We start from the raw sequence: 19,819 nt of genomic DNA on the forward strand, positions 1-19,819 counted from the left end.
TTTGAGAATTGCCACACTTACCGAGGCGATTGGCATGCATTATGTTAGAAAGAGTATGAATTATTCTGGATTGCAGACATGACATTTCGCCGGCTGAATACTGTTTCATCGTATGTCCACTTTTCGTCGGAAGTGAGTTGGTCACGTTATCCTCTTCTGTACTCATGAATGCATCACGTTCCGAAATAACATATCTGGTTGGTGGGTATTATCAACAATAATAAAATATTTGTGGAATTCTTGTAGTGTATTTGAAATTTACATAATTCTAATTTTAATCATCTCTCTTAAGGAGTTAGTGCAGATGGACAACGACAAAATAGTATTCAGACGGCGATTTGATGGGTCCCCAATATAGCTCACACTGAATTTAGAGTGTCTAAACCTTGAAATAATTAGCTCTTCAAATGGCAGTACTTCAAACTGTATATCTACAATACCTATCTTGGAAAGTGAATTTAAAATATATGAATCATTTACAGGCTTGGGCAGTTCTGGGTTGTATGATCCCTTTGAAAGTCAATGGTATTGTAACAACCCAGAACTGTCCGTGACCGTACAATGCTTCTGTATTGTCATGGTGTAATTGTTGACAATGCCACCATACATTTGTAGTGCATGCGCTAAGTTTTATGTTCATAAAAATAACATTTCAACTTATACAAAATATTTATTGACACGAGAACGTTTCTTGCACGACAACAAACCCCCAAAAAAACATTGTATAAAAAGAATCACATACACTGCTTTTCCCTCGAGATTTTTTAAAAATAATATTCTTGCCAAAGACATTTACAATTTTTCAATTTGAACAAGCTTTACTGTGTCTCTCGACCAGGAGAGTTTAAGACCATCCACACCCACCCACACACATACACACCCTTCCAGTAGGAATCTATGTTGAAAAGTTCAGTGAGGAAAGGTTCCTAGGGAAGTCCCTCATTGATATACAGAATATGACAAGGTACGGATGTTTGGCACTAATAACATTATTGGCAACAAAGCCAATTTCGTAACAATTACTCCACCCTCTCATTGTCGTTGCCGGAAAGCCATTGATTAGGCAGCGTATGGTAACAAAACATAATTTTCCACTACGATCGCTCGTAAACATAACAGTTTAACTTAAACGTATAATGTACACTTTTTACACATATAAATATATTGTCGATTCCTGGAATAACAAGAACATATAACCACTCAAGAGCTTAGCACAGTCATATATATCGTGTAGAGAAAACTGGAAAAAAGGAACAGTTTTTTTGAGAATGTTTTGCACCTCTGTTAATTTTCCTGAAACAAGTATTGTTTGGAAAGATGTTTCGAGGCACAACTATGAGTCTTCAGTGTCTTCATACGCTTATTTCAATCCCCGATTCGAAGGTAACAATATATTATTGTGGATATGTCATGTTGAAGGAACTTATACTACAATGCTGGTTCCTGGACGTATATGGTTTTCCCAGAGTTTATTGCAAGTGTTGAGAAACACACCCCTAAAGGGTGAGGTTCTTATAAATGGTAACGGTTGCACTCTTTGTTGACAACGCACGCACGCACCCCAAAAAACAACCACTTGTTCAGAGCACAAAGGAGAAGAATACTATGCATATTTGTTAACACATATTGCACACCCGACAAAAAAAAGGTATTAAGGTTTTTTTCTTCATGTCTTCGTTGTTAGATCGAGTGGTGTTGTTGGTTTGGTCTCTCTGCTTGCTACCTCTTCCTCAAGAGACTCTGAAGAGCTGTCGTCTTCTTTACCCTTTAGTTCTTCTTCGCTGTCAGCGTCCTCATCATCCGAGAACTCCAGAGCCTGATTGGCTTGCTCCTGAAGCCCTTTCACGGAAAGATCCATGGGTTTGTCCTGCACGGGCCCTAGCATCGGTATAGGGCTCGGGGGCCCCGGTTTGGGAAGTTCCCGTAATACTGGAGGCTCCGAGTGGCAGTCCCTTTGTTCGCAAGAGCTGGAGGATGACGATGAAGATGATAGACGGGGGAAGGAGGCAGGTTGGGGCCTTTGATGCGTCGCCGCCGCCGCCATGTAAGGTAAGAGGAGATTCCGGGGGTTCTGCACCCCGAAACCCATGAAAGGGTTAGGAAGGAAGGGCGACAAGGGCACAGGCGGAAGGGCACTCAAGTCCGGGGGTACTTGAAGCGGCAACAAGGAATTTCTCGCGGCCCACAAGGACGCCTCGGCACTGTACGACAAGTTCCTCACCAAGAAGTTATTGTTGTGATTGCCGCCGCTGGTGATGGTATTGTTGGCCGACCTGGCTCCTTGAGCGTGCTTGTCCACCGGGCTCCCGCCAGACATCGGCAAGGGGACACAAGAGACACTAGCCCCCCCTCCGAGACCCTTGTCGTCGAACATCTCGGAAGGGTGATGCTGAAGCACCGTCTTCTTTGACACCCCGTTCCACGGCCCCTTGACGACCTTGTCAAGTCCTTCCCCGAAAACGCCCCCCGATTGTCCCTGGTTCTGCTCCTGCAGGAGGCAGTGTATCTTGAACCAGTTGGATCTCCTCCCGTAGCGTGAACCGCTCTTGGACATCCCCACCATGAGACACTTGCGAAGGCGACAGGCCTTGCACGACGTTCTGTTCTTCTTGTTGATGACGCACTGTCCATTGTTCTTGCACTCTTGTATCGTGGATAGATTGTTGTAAGTTCTACCGAAGAAGGACTGAAAGAAAGAAGAAAGGAGCGTGAAAACCAAAACCACACAAAGTAATAACTACAAATTCCGGTACCCTTTTCTACACCCTCGATTTTTCGCACATTTCAAATATTCTCGTTACAAAAATTAGTTCTTCATAATAAACGATGTTTCTAAATAGCGCGGAAAGTAATTTTTTAGATCTACGTGCTACGAAACTTACATTTTTTATGAAATTAAAATTCCTTGCGTAACGTCAAAAAGGTTTTTCAGAACTTTATGATGGCGAATGATGCATTCATGTCACAGGCGCAAGTCTGAAGATTTCGGATCATCGATTTATGTCACAGGTGCACGTCTGATTTTTTCTTTTTTTTCTTATGATTGACTTGTGCAATAGGAACATTTGCGATTGCGATATGTTATTTGTGTGATATATTGACGGATTGGACATTTCAGACATTCGATTTCATTTATGCGACTTCAGAAATTGGAAATAATATTTTTTTTTTGGCAACTTCATGCCGTAAAAGGGAGGGTTGTTTTTTCTAAATGACTTGTGGGATGGGATAATTTGCGACTTCTAATTTTTATGATGGGAAGGAAGTGGAGGTTGGTATTTTGTGGAAAAGGACAACAAGGACTTTCAACGTAGGAGATACTTCATTTTTGGACTTACAAATTGAACTTCGACCCTCAATTCAATACCTGCCCTTGGTAGAAAGAGGTAAGTTACCTTCTTTGGTTTAATTTTAGCCTTCATTTTTTGTATCTTCGTGTGTCAATGCGGAAAACAGTGAGAAATAGTTTTGGGGCAGGTGACTTCGGTCAATTTCTAACATGCATTTAAAAGGGACTCTATAGATAAATGCGGGGCCGCGGTAGCGGTAAAGGGCGGTAAGTCAATTATCCCAGGGGCGGAGCCCGGAACCGGTGGGAAATTTGGACTCAACAATTTCAAACGACAAAATCGCAACTTTAAACGGCTGTAGAGTCGTAAATACTTCTTTCCGCGCTCCAATTTTTTTTATTCACAAATAGGATCACATAACCTTCATAATGAAAAAAAAATTCAAAATTCGAGGGTGTAGAATAGGATGTCAACCAAGCAGCACATTGAGTGCTTAATCAATCAATATTTTATTTTGGACCTAACAGCTTTTAAACCGTATTTTGTCCATGATTTTTTTTGGAACATACATGATTACTTTACATTTAAATTATCGTTATATCACCCCCCCCATTATTTCACGGAAATTGTATTAAAACTATAACTAAAGTAAAATAATTTCCCTTTATAATTTCATGTTACATTTTCTCAAGAATGTTAACAAACTATATCCTACTTGGGTTAATGCCAACGGTTTCGACATTACTCACAAAGCTGTTGTCAGGGTAATTTTACAATAAGAACCTTTTCTACACACAAGCAACAATGTTCGCTTTTCAACAACTATTTCAGTAAAACGAGATTTCGAAAAACTCTAACATTAATAATGAAGGAGCGGATTGATATGTAAATACATATTTAATCTAAAATCAATGTTATTTTGTATTATCTTTGGGATTTGTGGTACGTAAGTTCGTAAAATGCTACTTTTATTTTACATACTTTTACACATATTAGCTTTCAGCACAGATTTTATTTATTTTTGCATATCATTTCCATATTTTCAAACGTTTTCCTTATTCCATAAAATATTCATGCTATTTCCTTATTTTCGTTTCTTGTCCGTTCATCTGTATTCTGTTCGTTTTGTGCTCTCTATTTGTTTTAGAGCGTGACAACAGGCAATGCATATGTTATTGATTAATTGATTGATTTGGTGTTTCAAGTCCACTTTAAGCACATTAATGCTAATCGGGACTGGACCGAACCACTATGTGCTTCCACCGGGTATCGAATCCGGGACTCCTTGATTACAAGGCGAGGACGCTACCGCTGCGCCATCGGCGGAGGCCCTACAATACATATGTTATTCCAACATTCTTGTCAAGGATAGAGAATGCAAGCTCAAGCTTTTAAATATACTTCCATTACTTCATGGGATAAATTCCAATCAATAAAATCTGCCCAGGCTCCAGGGATAACAGGGGATTCACATATCAGCACTTAAAAGAAAGTTTGGTCATTTATTGCCTCGGTAACAGAAAAGACACATTGAATGTTGCATTACAATTGATGCTATGCGAGTGCAATGCATATTAGGTGAGACAATTGCAAGCCCATATTTAATTCCATATTTTGATTTAAGTAACTAAATGCGTATTTACAAACCCTATGGTACTGCAGAACCTCCAGCGATATTTGGCTTCTGATTGGCTACCATTCCGGAAGTTAATGCAGCGTTCCTTCAAGGTAACGCTAGATGGCAGGGTTCAAATTAACAGTGTAGATTTCACATATCCATTCCAACAAGATAAGAAACCCATTCATACTAAGGTTGATATTTTAGCAAAATTATTTAAATCAATGTTTTAGAAGACAGAAATCAGAACTCATCTTGAAGTGAATGATTTTTCTATTTAAAGTCACATCAGTGCAAACATTGTAACTACCAATGACAATTGAGAAAATGATGCATGTTCAACGTATATCATTTTAAACATTGTATTTATTATATAAACGTATATTTCTTAACATAATTTCGACAATTTGATTACAAACTTTATTACTATATAATCACGAGTCTTATTTTTCCATACGAAGAAACAAGGAACAATGGACACGGAACATAAACACTTCCGGTGCACACAGCCAATAAGAAAGCTTTATAGCTATGCTTCTGGTTCTGCAGCACTATCGGGTTTGAAAATACGCTAACTAAATATATATTTTCATAACCGTCATTTTCTAGTACATATAAATGAGTTTCTTGTTAATAATATCGTCAATAACAAACAGGGCACCTATTAAAAAGTACCAAGATAGGGAAACTAGAAGTTGAATAATGATTACCCAATAGAATAAATAATTGCAAATTAATCCACACGCAGTTGTTGTTAACTATAAGCAGTTTTCAATTCTTAAACGTATAAGGTTGTTCTCAGATAGAGTAATCGTTGACCGTTGTCATATAATAGTGATCATGAAAGGTTAGCCTGTTTTGTTCGTGTTTTGGTACAATCTACCTTACAAACAAACTAAGCACGTTACCAACTCATTATTTTGGAAATTATAGCATGACTACTGCTTCATATATACCCTGATGTGACCACAACATTGTAATGGTATTGCAGACCACCTCTCTTCCAAACATGTTGAGCCATTCCATTGTGAAAGTTGACAAACAAGGTTAATTTATTTTATTCAAAATATCATATGTGAAATTAAAGGTAAAACTATTATGCAGAATTTGGATATACAAACATTAGTTTAATGGCTTTTAAATAACATATTGTTTCAAACCTATTAGTTTTTATAGTAGAAGTGGGATTTTATGTGTGGTGTCTTCATTTAATTAATTTTATTATGATACAGTATTATACCATAAGAAAACAAAATTAATTCTAATTTCGTTCTAATTGTCTCATTCAGTGCTTCTATATCTTAAGCTCTGAAGCATCCTACTTCATCTCTGAAACAAACCTTAGTTTGAAGAATCTATTTATGATAATTTTGATAGCCTTAGCATTGTTCCATAATCCTACAAAGTAAATAATGTGCATGGTGTCACACTCGTCACAGGCAAAACAATGTTTATTAAAAAAAGTATGTAGTAATGTTTTTAGAAACTAAAAGCATCTAAATGTCGAGTAAAGTTTGCTTTGTGAAAATGAAATAATATTGTTTCAGTAAACCCATGTATTTCACAGAGTTTTTCTTAAAGGCTGTGGAAGGTCATATAGTCACGTCTCAGAAGTGTCACAGCCGTCACAATTACAAAAAATATATATTTCTTGTAGCTGAGAATTGAGATGGGGGAGAAATATTCTGCAATTAAATAACTATCATCAAGGAAAATGAAATTACATGAATTGATAGCGTTACATATTTGAAGCTGCTAAGAAAAATTTTAAAAAATGAATGTCAATTTGTCTGAATGTCACAACCGTCACAGTGGAATTGCCCCTTTGTCAATTATCAAAATATACTAATTTTAACAATACACACAGTAGAATATTTGGTCTCAAAACGAGACAGAGGACGGTCGCAAATGGCCACACCACATTTGGTCAAAGTTTAACCTCAGTGCTGTTAAAATACCAAAGATATAAGGCTGTAAGCCATTTTAACACCACTGAAGTTAAACATTGACCAAAATGTGATGTGACCCTCTTGCAATCACTGCCAGTGAATCTTTAACACCACAGTGCCAGTGCACGAATCAAATAGGACATTTTGATAATTTTAATATATTTAGAAAAGGTACTATTCTACATGTCCTCCTTCGTGGCTGTGTGGTCTAAGGCGCTGTGCTTTGGGATCTGACTGCGCGACGGCATGGGTTCGAGTCCGTCTGGGTTCAGTCTCTAGGTTTTCGGCCTGTGTATAGGATGGACGGCAACCCACCATCGTGAAGAAATTGGGGAGCAACGAGTGAGCAGCGTAATTCGGACTGGGAAATCTTTTACAACGGCTGAGGGTTCGACGTGCTGACCCCACGTCACCCCATTACCTGTTGAAGATCTCCACACCTCTAGGTAGGATTGTGGGAGGGAGACTGGCAGTCGGGAAATAGGCCAAGTGCCTTTGAGGACTGTCGCGCAATATGTTAATATTTTTAGTATTCTACATAGCATACCGTTTCTCTCCTATAAAATATTTGTTAATAATTAAATACTAATGAAAATATAAGGGAGAATTTATTTAGAATCGCTAATTCATAGGCACTGAAAAGAACAATTTAATAATTTAAAAATGAAAATATGCACAAAAATTGTGCAAACTAGTATTTACAATGAACGAAGAGTGGGGAAAATAGACCATAAAATCAAGCATAAGATATTCTACATTTTACTTTCCTTGTTTTCATTACACATTTACTATTGTATTATCATTTAATCATTAGATAGTTGATTCTTGGAAGTCTTAATAACCCGCCTGTCACTGACTTTCATTCTTCCCTCATAGCTTCTGTGTTATCTTTGTCCAGATATAATGCAGGCAAGTTACCAGATTCCTTATTTGAAACCCTCTCCCCTGCTAGCCTCTCCTTCCTCGTAATGGTTTTCATTATACTCTTCATGTTATAGCAATTTATTTCCCTAATAGATTTTCTTTGTTCGTTGTTTATATTCTCCCCTCTTTCCTCTCACTGGAGGAGAATGTGAAATTTTCTCCCTTTCCTCACCGTACAGCGCACATTCTGCAATACCGTCCACCCGCTTGCGTTTGACTTGTGTCCACCCCCAGTCTGAACCAGGCCAATCGTGATCTATCTTTCGCCCCGTATAATTCCGCATAGTTTCTCCTCCTATGCATAGAGAATAAATAAAAACTTACCTTGGCATGTTACCAGTAAAATAAGTTAGTGTCCGTAATTTGATGGAAACCTGAGACTAACATTTGTTCCCCAGTTACACGATGTATATATTTTTTCGTTTCTTTTAACATTTCTTCTATTTTCTTTCAGGCAGACGTGTATTGGCTCTTTCCATGAATATGCTTGGAGAGATACAACAGACTGATAAGGTATTTACTATTAAATCAATTAGATTTTTTTCTGATTTTGCGTATGGACACATATTGAGCACTACTAATGTTCCTTCTGTATTTCTAATCATAAAAAGAGAACATTCTAACTCAATTTCTATTATATTCCTCATAATAGAAAGGGAACTATACGGTATGTGTTTTTTCTATTATTTGGGAGGAAAAAACTATAGATTGGTATTTTTTAAGTTTTTATTTCGGGCGGAAAGGTAGCTGTTGTTTTTTCCGATAACATATGTTATCTGATAATACTTTTGATTCAGCAGCTCGCGCAAAGTGCATTTGCACTGTCAGAAGTGGTACAGACGTGGTAAAAACTCACCAGAAATTAAGTGAAATGTTTTCAACAAACTTGATATGTCGATATTAATATAGTGCATGAGGAGTAAGTGCCTCCCTCTTCACACAAGAGCCTAAACTCAGTCAACGAGCGTGACTGCCAATCAGCTGGCGTTTCAGCAGTAGACGCACGAAGCTCATTGGCTCGCTCGAATAACCATGCGGGGACAGTAGGGAATAGGTTACACCAGGAGAATAATACCTACAACGCACCTTACACCCCTCGCACGTGAAAGCACCAAAGTGAAATCCTGCCGCTGGTTCCCCACAGACTCTGCATAGCTGATTCATCTGCAAAGAAGAAGAAACAGTCAAAAACTAGCACATAAAATGCAAGCGACAATTATTACACAAAAGCACTGCAGTCCGTGAGCTTTAACTGTGTTCTCTTCCTGCCAAATTCTGATGTAATGGCACTCACGTGATCAGGCAACCAATGAGCTGGAGGCTCTCCTTGATTGGCTGCTCCGCTACTGCGCCTACTGGTGAAGTGATATTTTGGCGCAAAGAGAGAACAGTTATATCTCACGGACTATAATCCGTGTTACCCAAGCATAGAATATATTACAGCAAGGAATACCAAGATAGAGTAGGTTGAAAAACATTGTCTCATAGTCGCATATGTTGATTAGGGATTTCTTTCTGTGCTGTTTTCTTATAGTGTTGGATAAGGAGGTATGAATGGGAGAGGAAAGAAGAGTTTACAGGATTCTTGTCGGGAAACCTGATGGTAAGAGACTTGTAGGAAGGCCAAGACGAGGATGGAGGGATAATGTTGATATAGACCTAAAGGAAATCGGTAAGGATGGAAAAGATTGGATTGATCTTGTCCAGGATAGGGACAGATGGAAGGCTTGTGTTGAAACAGCCATTAACCTTCGGGTTTAAGAAATCTAGAGAGTTAGTTGGGTGTTTTCTTAACTCTTTCAAGTTTAATTCCTGGATACTATAAGCTGCTATGAAAATTGGTTACATTTTTGCGGTTAGTGACATAAAACCAGCCACATTTGTTTTAAGTGTAATGTATGAACGGATTTGATAATTGGACCGGAAACTACATTTGAAAGTGGCATTTCAACCAATGAAATTTGGCCCCACATAATCGAACTTGGAAAGTTTGTAAGGTAATAGTGACAAGCTATACTACAGTATAGCATGAGTGCTCACCACAAAGAAGTGCCCTTTTAAGCAAATACGTAGGTGCCTCCAGAAAATAAGAAAGGTATTATCAAGTATAAATACAAGTATGAAAGCTGTAACAAGAAAGTGAAAAGATATGGGGGGGGCGGTTGAAACAAGAGATAGGGCTGGGTGCAGTGTTGTCTCTTCATTACTTTACCTTTAGTCATAAACCACTCTTCGGCCAGTCAACACCTGATCTGCCTTTCAGTGGAACGTGGAACCAAGAAGGTGGAGGAGAGCAAAGGCATTTCATGCAAATTAACCCTCCATATTACTAAACTGTTGCGGATGTTAAGTTTGGAAATGCAGACAAAACAAGAACAAACCGTCTCCATGGTAACGAGCCTTTTCGTTTCTCCACCAGCTAACAAAAGTGAAGAACATTCACTGAAACTCTTGTCGGGGTGAAATTTTCACATAATCTGCACTGTAGTTTACTTAAGCTTCCAAGAAGGCTATTTTTGCCCGTCAGACAACATGGGGATAAGCCCCTTAACCAAAACAAAATTTGTGATGACGAATTAAAATTTTTGTGTGTCGGCAATTTGCAAAAGTATACGAGGAAAAAAATTATCCTATCTAAAACCCCTACCTTAATGTTAAAAAGGGACGTAAAGATTATAACAGTTCGGAAGATTAAAAGTTTGTCTGTTGAAAGTAAATTCAGCACGTTCAATAAGAATACGCAGAACAGATGAGACTGTCGAACCTCTGTCTCGTTCTTGAGTTAGATTTTTTGTTTGGAAGTTGCAACGACCCAAGTTATGTCGTAGCAAAAGATTATTATTTATTTGTTTAATTTACGTACCTGTTCGTTTGAATCAGTGTTATCAATCGTATAGGAGGGCCTGTATGGTCATTGAAGATATCTAGTGTTATCACACATTTAGGTATGATAATTTTCTGTGCGAGGTTGGCAACTCCGCAAAAATAAGCGAGTTGGTAACTATGAAAGAAAATAGAGATTTTTTTTCGGTTTGGTTTGGTTATGAAAAATATGAAACATGACATTAATGTAAGTCTAAGTTTGTGTTATTGGAAGGCTTTTTGTGAGTAATATTGTGGCTATTTCTTGTTTCTAATCTGTTGAAAATAGCAAAGCTGAAATTTAATTGAAAGATTTGCCTCTGCAAGGCATGTGTAAAGTACAGCGCCTTGAATAACGTAGTGTGGAAAACGACCCAAGAAACTGGTTCCCCGAGACGATGACAAGTAGATGGCAGTGCGATCGACACAGCGGCTAATTTTGTTATGAAAGTAATGCCGCTAAGTTAGTTTTTGGAATATATTGTGTAGATTTGTTTCTCTAGAAAGGCGGTAAGTGAATTGATGGAAACAGTTATATTTGTGGAGTGATTTGCAGTCACGAAATGGCATTAATTTACACAGAAAAGTAACATAAATACGTTTTATGTGCAACGCAACACGAGCATCAACATATCGCATGTGAGGCTGGACGTCAAACGTTGGATTGTGTACACAAGTTTATTTTTGTATACTAATAAAATTGAAATAGTGTCATGAAGGAGAAAAAATGTTTCGTGGCGTACATATTATGAAGTCATTTTCCCGAAATGCAGATATTCGAAAGAATTTAATTTCATATTCCATGGAGTTCAAATAGCCGATTAGGCTGTACCTTGTCATCTCTATCAACAAATTGCTTTACATTCGTGTAGATTGGTAAGTAGAACTTTGGTGTTAAGGACTGTGCATTTTTACTCGTGACTTGGCTGTAAAATGTCTACCTTGTACTTGATGAAAATAAACCGCAAATTAAATAAATTAATTAATAATAAAATTAATTAATTAATTAATTAAAATAAACGAGTATTGTCTGTGTGAATTTCCATAAAAATAATATTTGTGACAATGACAATATTAATGAACCTTTCAGGATAATGCATACACAATACTAATTCTCGCAGCAATTGTCATGTTACGTGTTACAATCCATACCTATGTTTTCTTCCGCATTGTTAATAAAAAAACTCAAGGACAGGTCATGATCGACGGTTCATAATATTCTTTAATATTTTCGCGACTACTGTACCAAATATCATAACAATTTTCTGATGCAAAGAAATGTTACAAGGAAAAGAATCAGACGTTGCAGCAAAAACCCCATTTACTTCCATACTTCGAACACCAAGCCGCGGTGTCAACACCAGCGCCTCTAGCGGATCATTTTCGAGTGGAACCAGCGAGAGAGAGCAAAACCATGCCGTTTTCCACACTACGTTATTCTAGGCGCTGTAGTGTAAAGTAAGTATCTCAGTGGAAGTGTGTTTTAACTAATTTCCAGTTAAAGCTATTACTCTTATTAAAGCGTTAATTATGTGATATTGAGACTGTTAATTAAACCCAGAAAGCCCTGAGTGGAGAAGACTTCTCATAATCCTAGCCGGGGACGTAGCAAAGTCCACTTTGTACACAGAGAGGCTAACCGGGACTGAACCTACAGTTTAACGTGGGACCTGAACCGCTAGATGCCTCCACCGGGTATTCTATCTCGTACTTGCTACCATCCTTAGAGATTAGCGTGGGAAACAGGACAAAAGAAAGGAAAGGGGACCGCAGGACCCGCGACAAGAGAGTAATATTGCTTATAAATGTCAAGCACCTGTTTCCTGTCCTTACATCAAAACAAACACTTGCGCCTTGTACCTTTTGTCAATCAAACAGAAATATCGTTTGAGGATAAGGATGTCACTTATGCAACCAGCAGTATGGGAAAAGATCAACTTTCTTCTCGCTGCTGGGTCACATGGGTGACTCCAACGTCCTCCAATGCTCTGTAAAGGCTTTGGTGACCGGCAACCGACTTCTCTGCCTGCGACGGGGAGCGAAGGGGTGACCGTCACCTGACCCTGCCGCCATTCTTCACTTTGTGACGTAACGCCAGCGTCTTGCACCGTATATGTTGGACAAAGGTTCCACTGTGATGACTTTCTATTCCTGTGAGGATCCCTCAGTATTTTTTCTGTTATCCCATTTTACCTATCTCTACCAAACCTTACGTTTCTGAGGTCCCCATTATTCTAACATTTTTTTTTTGCTATTTTTGCCTATAAAAATTATTTAATTTTAAATCAAGAAAAATTGAGGTGTTACATATTACATTTCCTTTCGCGTGAGCTCCCCTTCTTAGAGCCTAGTAAACGCCATTCACTGATTACAAGCTTAATGTACGTACTTTCACCAAAAATTATTCTGATATCTACAAATTCCTTATGTACATTACTCTATAAATTATTTTCTTTAAAAAATTACCCACTTTAAATCTTGATTTAAATCAACCTTATTTAAAACAAACCATCTTCCTACATAGTGTGAAAAACAAAAGCTTCGTTGTTTTTCTTTCTTTTGCGGATGAGTTCGAATCACAGGTCAACCATGCAATGTTGATTTACAATTTTCTCAGTGCCTGATTTACAAATTTCCTTCGCTCTGGACACATTCATAGTTACAGGTCCTAAGGCCAATATCGATTTCACAAGTCAAATACTAACTAACCAACTCTCTCGCCATCTTAAACCCGAAAGGTTTATGGCTGCAGCAACACAAGCCTTCCATCTGTCCCTATCCTGAGCAAGATCAATCCAATCTTTTCCATCCTTACCAATTCCCTTTAGGTCCATCTCAACGTCATCCCTCCATCTTCGTCTTGGCCTTCCTACAGGTCTCTTACCATCAGGTTTCGAAACAACAATCCTGTAAACTCTTCTTTCCTCTCCCATTCGTGCCACTTGGCCTGCCTACCTAAGTCTTATCGATTTAATCATTCTAATAATATTATCTGGAGATGAATACAAATTATGTAACTTTCTTCGCTCACCTGTCTCCTCATCTCTTTTAGGACCAAATATTTTCCTAAGAATTTTACTTTCAAATGCTCTTAATGTATGTTCCTCTTTTAATAAAGGGGACCAAGTTTCACATCCATGTAATACTACAAGAAAAATTACTGTTTTGTATATTTTAACTTTTAGTTTCTTAGATATTATACGATTTAATATCACTTTCATTTGTTACTATTACTCCAAAGCACTTGGATTTTGAAAATAATTCAAACGAGTTGTTATCAGTAATTAATTTTTGATTGTTACCTAACACTTGGTTTCGACCTGTAAGCAAATATTTAGTTTTATGTTTGCTAACTTCCAAACCTATCGCTTTAACTTCTTTCAAACATATTTTAGCATTATTCTTAATTTTATTTATATCATCCACTAGTAAGTCTACATCATCTGCATATGCAAACAACTGAGTCAGATCATTTAATTTTAGTCGTTCATTAGATTAATTTACCTTCCTTACAGCATATTCTAAGGCAAAATTAAAGAGCAATGGAGATAATGCCTCTCCTTGTTATAACCCATCATGACTTTTAAATTTGTCAGACATATTAATACCCATACGAATTTTTGACAAGTCAAATACAGAATTTATATTTGGAAAGTTATGCAAAAAAAATGTAAATTATTGTTGTAAGCATTTCTCTTTTTCCCCCACAAATAGTATATAACATATATTAATAATTTAATAATAGAGGTATTGTAGCAGAGTTGTCATAATAATATGAAGAGGGTACCAGTTTCGTATGGGCACAACACCTCTCACTCGTTTATTTTGTCATTTTTAACATTCGCACTTACGTATTCTGCATTGCGAAAGATTCTTCAAGGTGAAAATTTGCTTTTTTCACGAAAATAATTTCAATTTTTTACATTACAAGTAATTATTGTTCTTCCTTTTCTTTTGCTTGCGTAACACACGATGTGCCGGGCACAGCTTGACTAGCGTTGTGGATCATCATTTGGTACGCACCGTTTCCAACCATCTTAACCGAAAAATGCCCCACAAACCATTCACGCATAGCCCCAGAAACCATTCACGGTAAGGTTAGGTTAGGTTAGGCAAACATAGTTAAAATTTGGGGTCGCAGTAATATCAGGAATGTATATTTCGTTTTTACGTCTTCTTGAAAAACAACGGCGTGGTTGGAAACACTGACAGGGGGTTACATCCGGTTCACGTAGAGGAAGGAAACGAAAGCAACGGCAATTGTGCGTCGGAGAGATATTTCTCTTGAAAAAATACATGACTTCCCGGTGAAATTGATTCCAAGATGAAAGAAAATACCTGCACTAACTTTGAAAATGCTACCGAAACTCATTTCTCTAAGTAGTTTCTTGTGTAAAAATGAAGAAAGACGTTGTGCCGATATGAAACTGTTACCATGAAGATCAATAGGCAAGAACCTTTTGCAGCGAAACGTTGCAATTATCAATAGGCTATACGGTATTTTTCTCATTTCTTGAGAAGCTGCAGTTTTTACAAGATTATTATTTTGAAAAAGCATCCAAGAAGCGATGCTCCTAATCTCGCGCGACATGTAGTGTTATACTTTGTTCCAGCCATCTCTGGAGGAGGCGAACGAAACCAAATCTCTGCGCAAGTAGTGACGCGAGACGGTTCCACCAATGATCACGTGAGAGGGGATGGAATTGAGTGTGCAAGGCGACTGCAACTACCAGCCTTCGCAGCAGCGCGTACGGCTTCGCTCTACCCATTCGATTTCCCCCCTTCTCTGCCGCCATACGCGGCCTTGCTCGAGAGATAAACGGGACAGGATATAGTTTGGAAGATACTATTCTACCCATTCGCAAAAGAAAATGAGCTGGAGTAGTGTATATTAGGGGTTTCAAAATAGTACTTAGTAGGTATGGTCTTTTTTTACCAATTGAATATCACTTTTTGACATATTTTGACAATTTTTTGTCGATGTTTTAGCGTTTAGCGATGTTTTAGTACAAATTTTCACTATACTCATTTTTCCCCCACTCGTACTTGGTAGGTATATCATGATGTTACGTGATACAACTTAACCTATCATTTTTTTACGATTATTTAATTTTTTTACGATCCTAAGTGATATAACTTAACCTATCATTTTTTTTTATTTAGGTACTGTTTGAACGTTATTATTTGAGGATCATATTTTGTTGGTATTTTTTTTATCAATCGAATATAAGTTTTTGACATATTTTGACAATTTTTTGTCGATGTTATAGCGTTTAGCGATGTTTTAGTACAAATTTTCACTGCACTTATTTTTTTTTCTATTTGTAGTTGGTAGGTATATCACGATGTTACGTGATATAACTTAACCTATCTTTTTTTTTACGATTTTTTAATTTCTTTTACGATCCTAAGTGATATAACTTAACCTATCATTTTTTTTATTTACGCACCGAACTAACCTACAAGGGGGAGTCCGTTTGTTTTAATATTTCAGTATTATAAGGTTTTCACAAATTTTATATAACCTAAAATGTGTTGGATGTTGATTTTTAGTATGTGGCAATTTTTTATGAATTTTAAAACTGTTCCGTCACCCTCTCGTTCTTCACGTCGTAGGCGAAGGACTTCTCTGCAATCAGGATGACACTGCATAGGGTATCCTCGGGCAAGGCATCGTGGAACTCGCAAACACCCACTCTACAAAAATTCTACTATATGATCTTTCACTGGCTAAGCTAACCTACAAATAGGAATTGGCAGCACTGACTTATAAACCCACTGGGTCTTCTTGACATGTTTTTTCATGATGTGTTGCCAGGCTATTGCGCATCTTGGCGTATACAATGTATATATTTTGAGAGGGGGGTTATAGTTTTTTATGCTGTACGAATACTAAAAACTTGACAGTGACAACCAACAGAGTAAATAAACCTACATGCAGAAACTAACAACACTAGTTTCTGACAGTGAATTTGAAATAAAATATTAAACAAAAATACATGAGTAAGCACTGTGATTACAAATAATACCAGTGTTATTACATATTCATTCTTATTTTTCGAAGTTGAATGGAAGCACGTGTTTTTTACGCTCTCGTAACACTGACCTTGCCCCAGTGATTTTAAATTGCTTCCATCCGGTCTTTTTTGTGTGCTATTTTCGCGCGCACGCAACATTCGCTTTCAATAGTTTAATGAAACACAGAAGGAGTATTAGTTTAGCAAGTTCCGAGTTTACAATTTATTAAATTAAACAATAATTTATTAAATTAAACAATAATTTATGTAAGAATATACTTGTACTTACCGAACACAAAATAATAAAAGCACATGTGAATATTTGCGTGCGTTCATGTTATATGACGACTGAGTAAAAAATAATGTTGACTCCCCGAAAGATAAAAGTTCCCGGTTCGACATCAGATGCATGCAAATTTTATGTTTTGCTCTCCAAAATCTTGATTTTTATGTTTGCGCTATTTGTCATACAGCAGAGGAGAAGAGGGGGGAGGGGGTACTATTAGCGCCATCTATTAGCAAACAATAGAAATAAAAAAGTAGCGTCAAACTTTTTCAACACCCAAAAATTTTAAACGTCCTCGTTTAGTAATACGATCAGCAGAAGACGTTTGAAAGAGTACTCTTAGTCGAGAAAGCTAATTGCTAGGGCCCATATATTGCTAAAATGTTCTTTAATTTACATATTTCTCATACCGCCATATGTTGTTCTAGTTGACTTCTTCCAAAAAAATGCTAATTAGCGAGAGTTAATTAAGCAAGGCAAGTAAAAGAAGCAAATAGGACAATATGTGGCGGCGTGGAAATATGTAAAAATTCGACTCGATTCGAATTAAAATTGGAGGATATTTTGCATTTTTTCCCTATAATGTACAAAATATTTACCGTACATAATCTTTTCTATTTACAACAGTATAAAATAAGAGAAATGTGTGACAATATCCATATTAATTAGGAAGGTGTGTTGTATGCTAGGTTAGCTAATTGCGTCTTCTACAGCTTCACTGTATAGAGGAAAAATGGAAAAAGAGAGCTCTACAAAAACTAACGCTCTTGACAATATTGAACGCCCCGTGAAAATTATATATAAATAAGGCATAAACGTATTGTCTACTTTCATGTCAGATTTTCCCGACCTGTGAGCTGTAGTGTTTAGGCGACAAGCAACTCGCTCAAATATGATACCGTTGACAATATTGAACGCCCCGTGAAAATTATATATAAATAAGGCATAAACGTATTGTCTACTTTCATGTCAGATTTTCCCGACCTGTGAGCTGCAGTGTTTAGGCGACAAGCGACGCGGTCAAATATGATACCGTTGACAATATTGAACGCCCCGTGAAAATTATATATAAATAAGGCATAAACGTATTGTCTACTTTCATGTCAGATTTTCCCGACCTGTGAGCTGTAGTGTTTAGGTGACAAGCGACGCGCTCTAATATGATACCGTTGACAATATTGAACGCCCCGTGAAAATTATATATAAATAAGGCATAAGCGTATTATCTGCTTTCATGTCAGATTTTCCCGACCTGTGAGCTGTAGTGTTTAGGTGACAAGCGACGCGGTCAAATATGATACCGTTGACAATATTGTACGCCCCGTGAAAATTATATATAAATAAGGCATAAACGTATTGTCTACTTTCATGTCAGATTTTCCCGACCTGTGAGCTGCAGTGTTTAGGCGACAAGCGACTCGCTCAAATATAATACTGTTGACAATATTGAACGCCCCGAGAAAATTCTATATAAAATAACATACCTGAAAATTATATTCACAGTAGATTTATTTTTTGAGTTTTGTAATTACCCCAAGAAATTCTATATAAAATAACATACCTGAAAATTGTATTTACAGTAGATTGAATTCTTGAGTTTTTGTATTCGCACACAAGAAATAACATACCTGAAATTCTATTTACAGTAGATTGAATTTTTGAGTTTTGTAATCACTCCAAGAAATTCTATATAAAATAACATACCTGAAAATTGTGTCGCTATATACTAGACTTTTTGATTTTTGTGATTTTGGAGAAAGCAATGGCATCCACCACCAGTTTCAATCGTAAAAATGATAAAACTGAATGTGTTACTTGTGGGAAGCTAATCTCAAGGAACAATTTATCGGTACACAGGGCAAGATGTAGCGAAACAGGTTCGAGAATTAATCGTTCCTTGCCTTCTAAGCCTTGTGCTCGATGCGGAAAGATGATTAGCATTACAAATTTAAGTAAACATCTCAAAATTTGCAAACCATCGACCGGACAAGCAACATCGAAAAGGAAAATCGATAATTCAGAAACGGAAGCTTCCACTTCCAAGCAAATTAAATTATCTAATGAATGCAAACCAATTAGATCTGCATTTAACGACCAACTACAGGATTTTTCAATTAAGTCAGAACCAGGTCGTGACATTCTTAGTTTCTTGGATGAAACGAAAACATCTGTAGTAAATATTTTAAAAGATAAACTTGAAAACAACTCTATAAAAGTATACGTTGTTCTGTTTTCTGAATACAAGAAAGTTGATGGCACAACGAGTATTTTTTATCATCGTACAAAAAACCAGACTCTTTATTTGGCGGACGTCGAAAATTTGGACAACTTCTATTATAAAGTTTCCAACGAGCTGGTTAAGAAACATGACGATTTCGAGGCTAAAGGGTCGGGATGGTCTCTATGTGGAAGTCCTCACACGTTAACTGTTTACGTGAACCAATTCTCGCCTCTTCGCGCTTCCAGCTACGTTCCTCTTCCACCGAACATTCAACACAAGAGGGCTGTGCTAAATATACAGAACAGCGATAACAAGTGTTTTCTCTGGTGTGTGTTGGCTGCACTGCATCCTGTTCATTGCAAAAATAATCCACAGTGGGTTGGACATTACAAACAATACGAGACCGACTTTCAAAGTGTAATGTCTGACATTGAATACCCGGTGACATTGTCGGATATAACAAAGTTCGAAAATCGTACAGGAAAACGCATCGCTATTAATGTGTATTCCTTCACGTCAGATAAATATCTCGTGCACCCTATCAGGATAAGCGATATCGACGATGACGATGCCTGTGTAATAAATCTCCTTCTAATTTCAAACGAGGATGTTCATCACTACACGCTAATTCGTTCACTATCACGTTTGGTCA

The 19,819-nt window shown here is 37.3% G+C and overlaps 1 protein-coding gene across 1 annotated transcript in view; it reads right to left on the reverse strand.

Annotated features, from left to right (window-relative positions):
• Positions 1-830: 830 nt before the first annotated feature.
• LOC146004641 (uncharacterized) overlaps positions 831-19,819 on the reverse strand; it is a 77,992-nt gene continuing 59,003 nt past the window's right edge. Inside the window, exons 2-3 of the mRNA XM_083143543.1 lie at positions 8,868-8,945; positions 831-2,686 (exon numbers count right to left, since the gene is read on the reverse strand). Coding sequence (XP_082999669.1) covers positions 1,667-2,686; positions 8,868-8,945 — 1,098 coding nt within the window. The 3' untranslated portion in view covers positions 831-1,666. The remainder of the gene's footprint in view (positions 2,687-8,867; positions 8,946-19,819) is intronic.

The sequence above is a fragment of the Lepisma saccharinum genome, chromosome 22 (genome assembly GCF_977018435.1).
Source record: "Lepisma saccharinum chromosome 22, izLepSacc3.1, whole genome shotgun sequence".
Lineage (NCBI taxonomy): Eukaryota > Metazoa > Arthropoda > Insecta > Zygentoma > Lepismatidae > Lepisma > Lepisma saccharinum.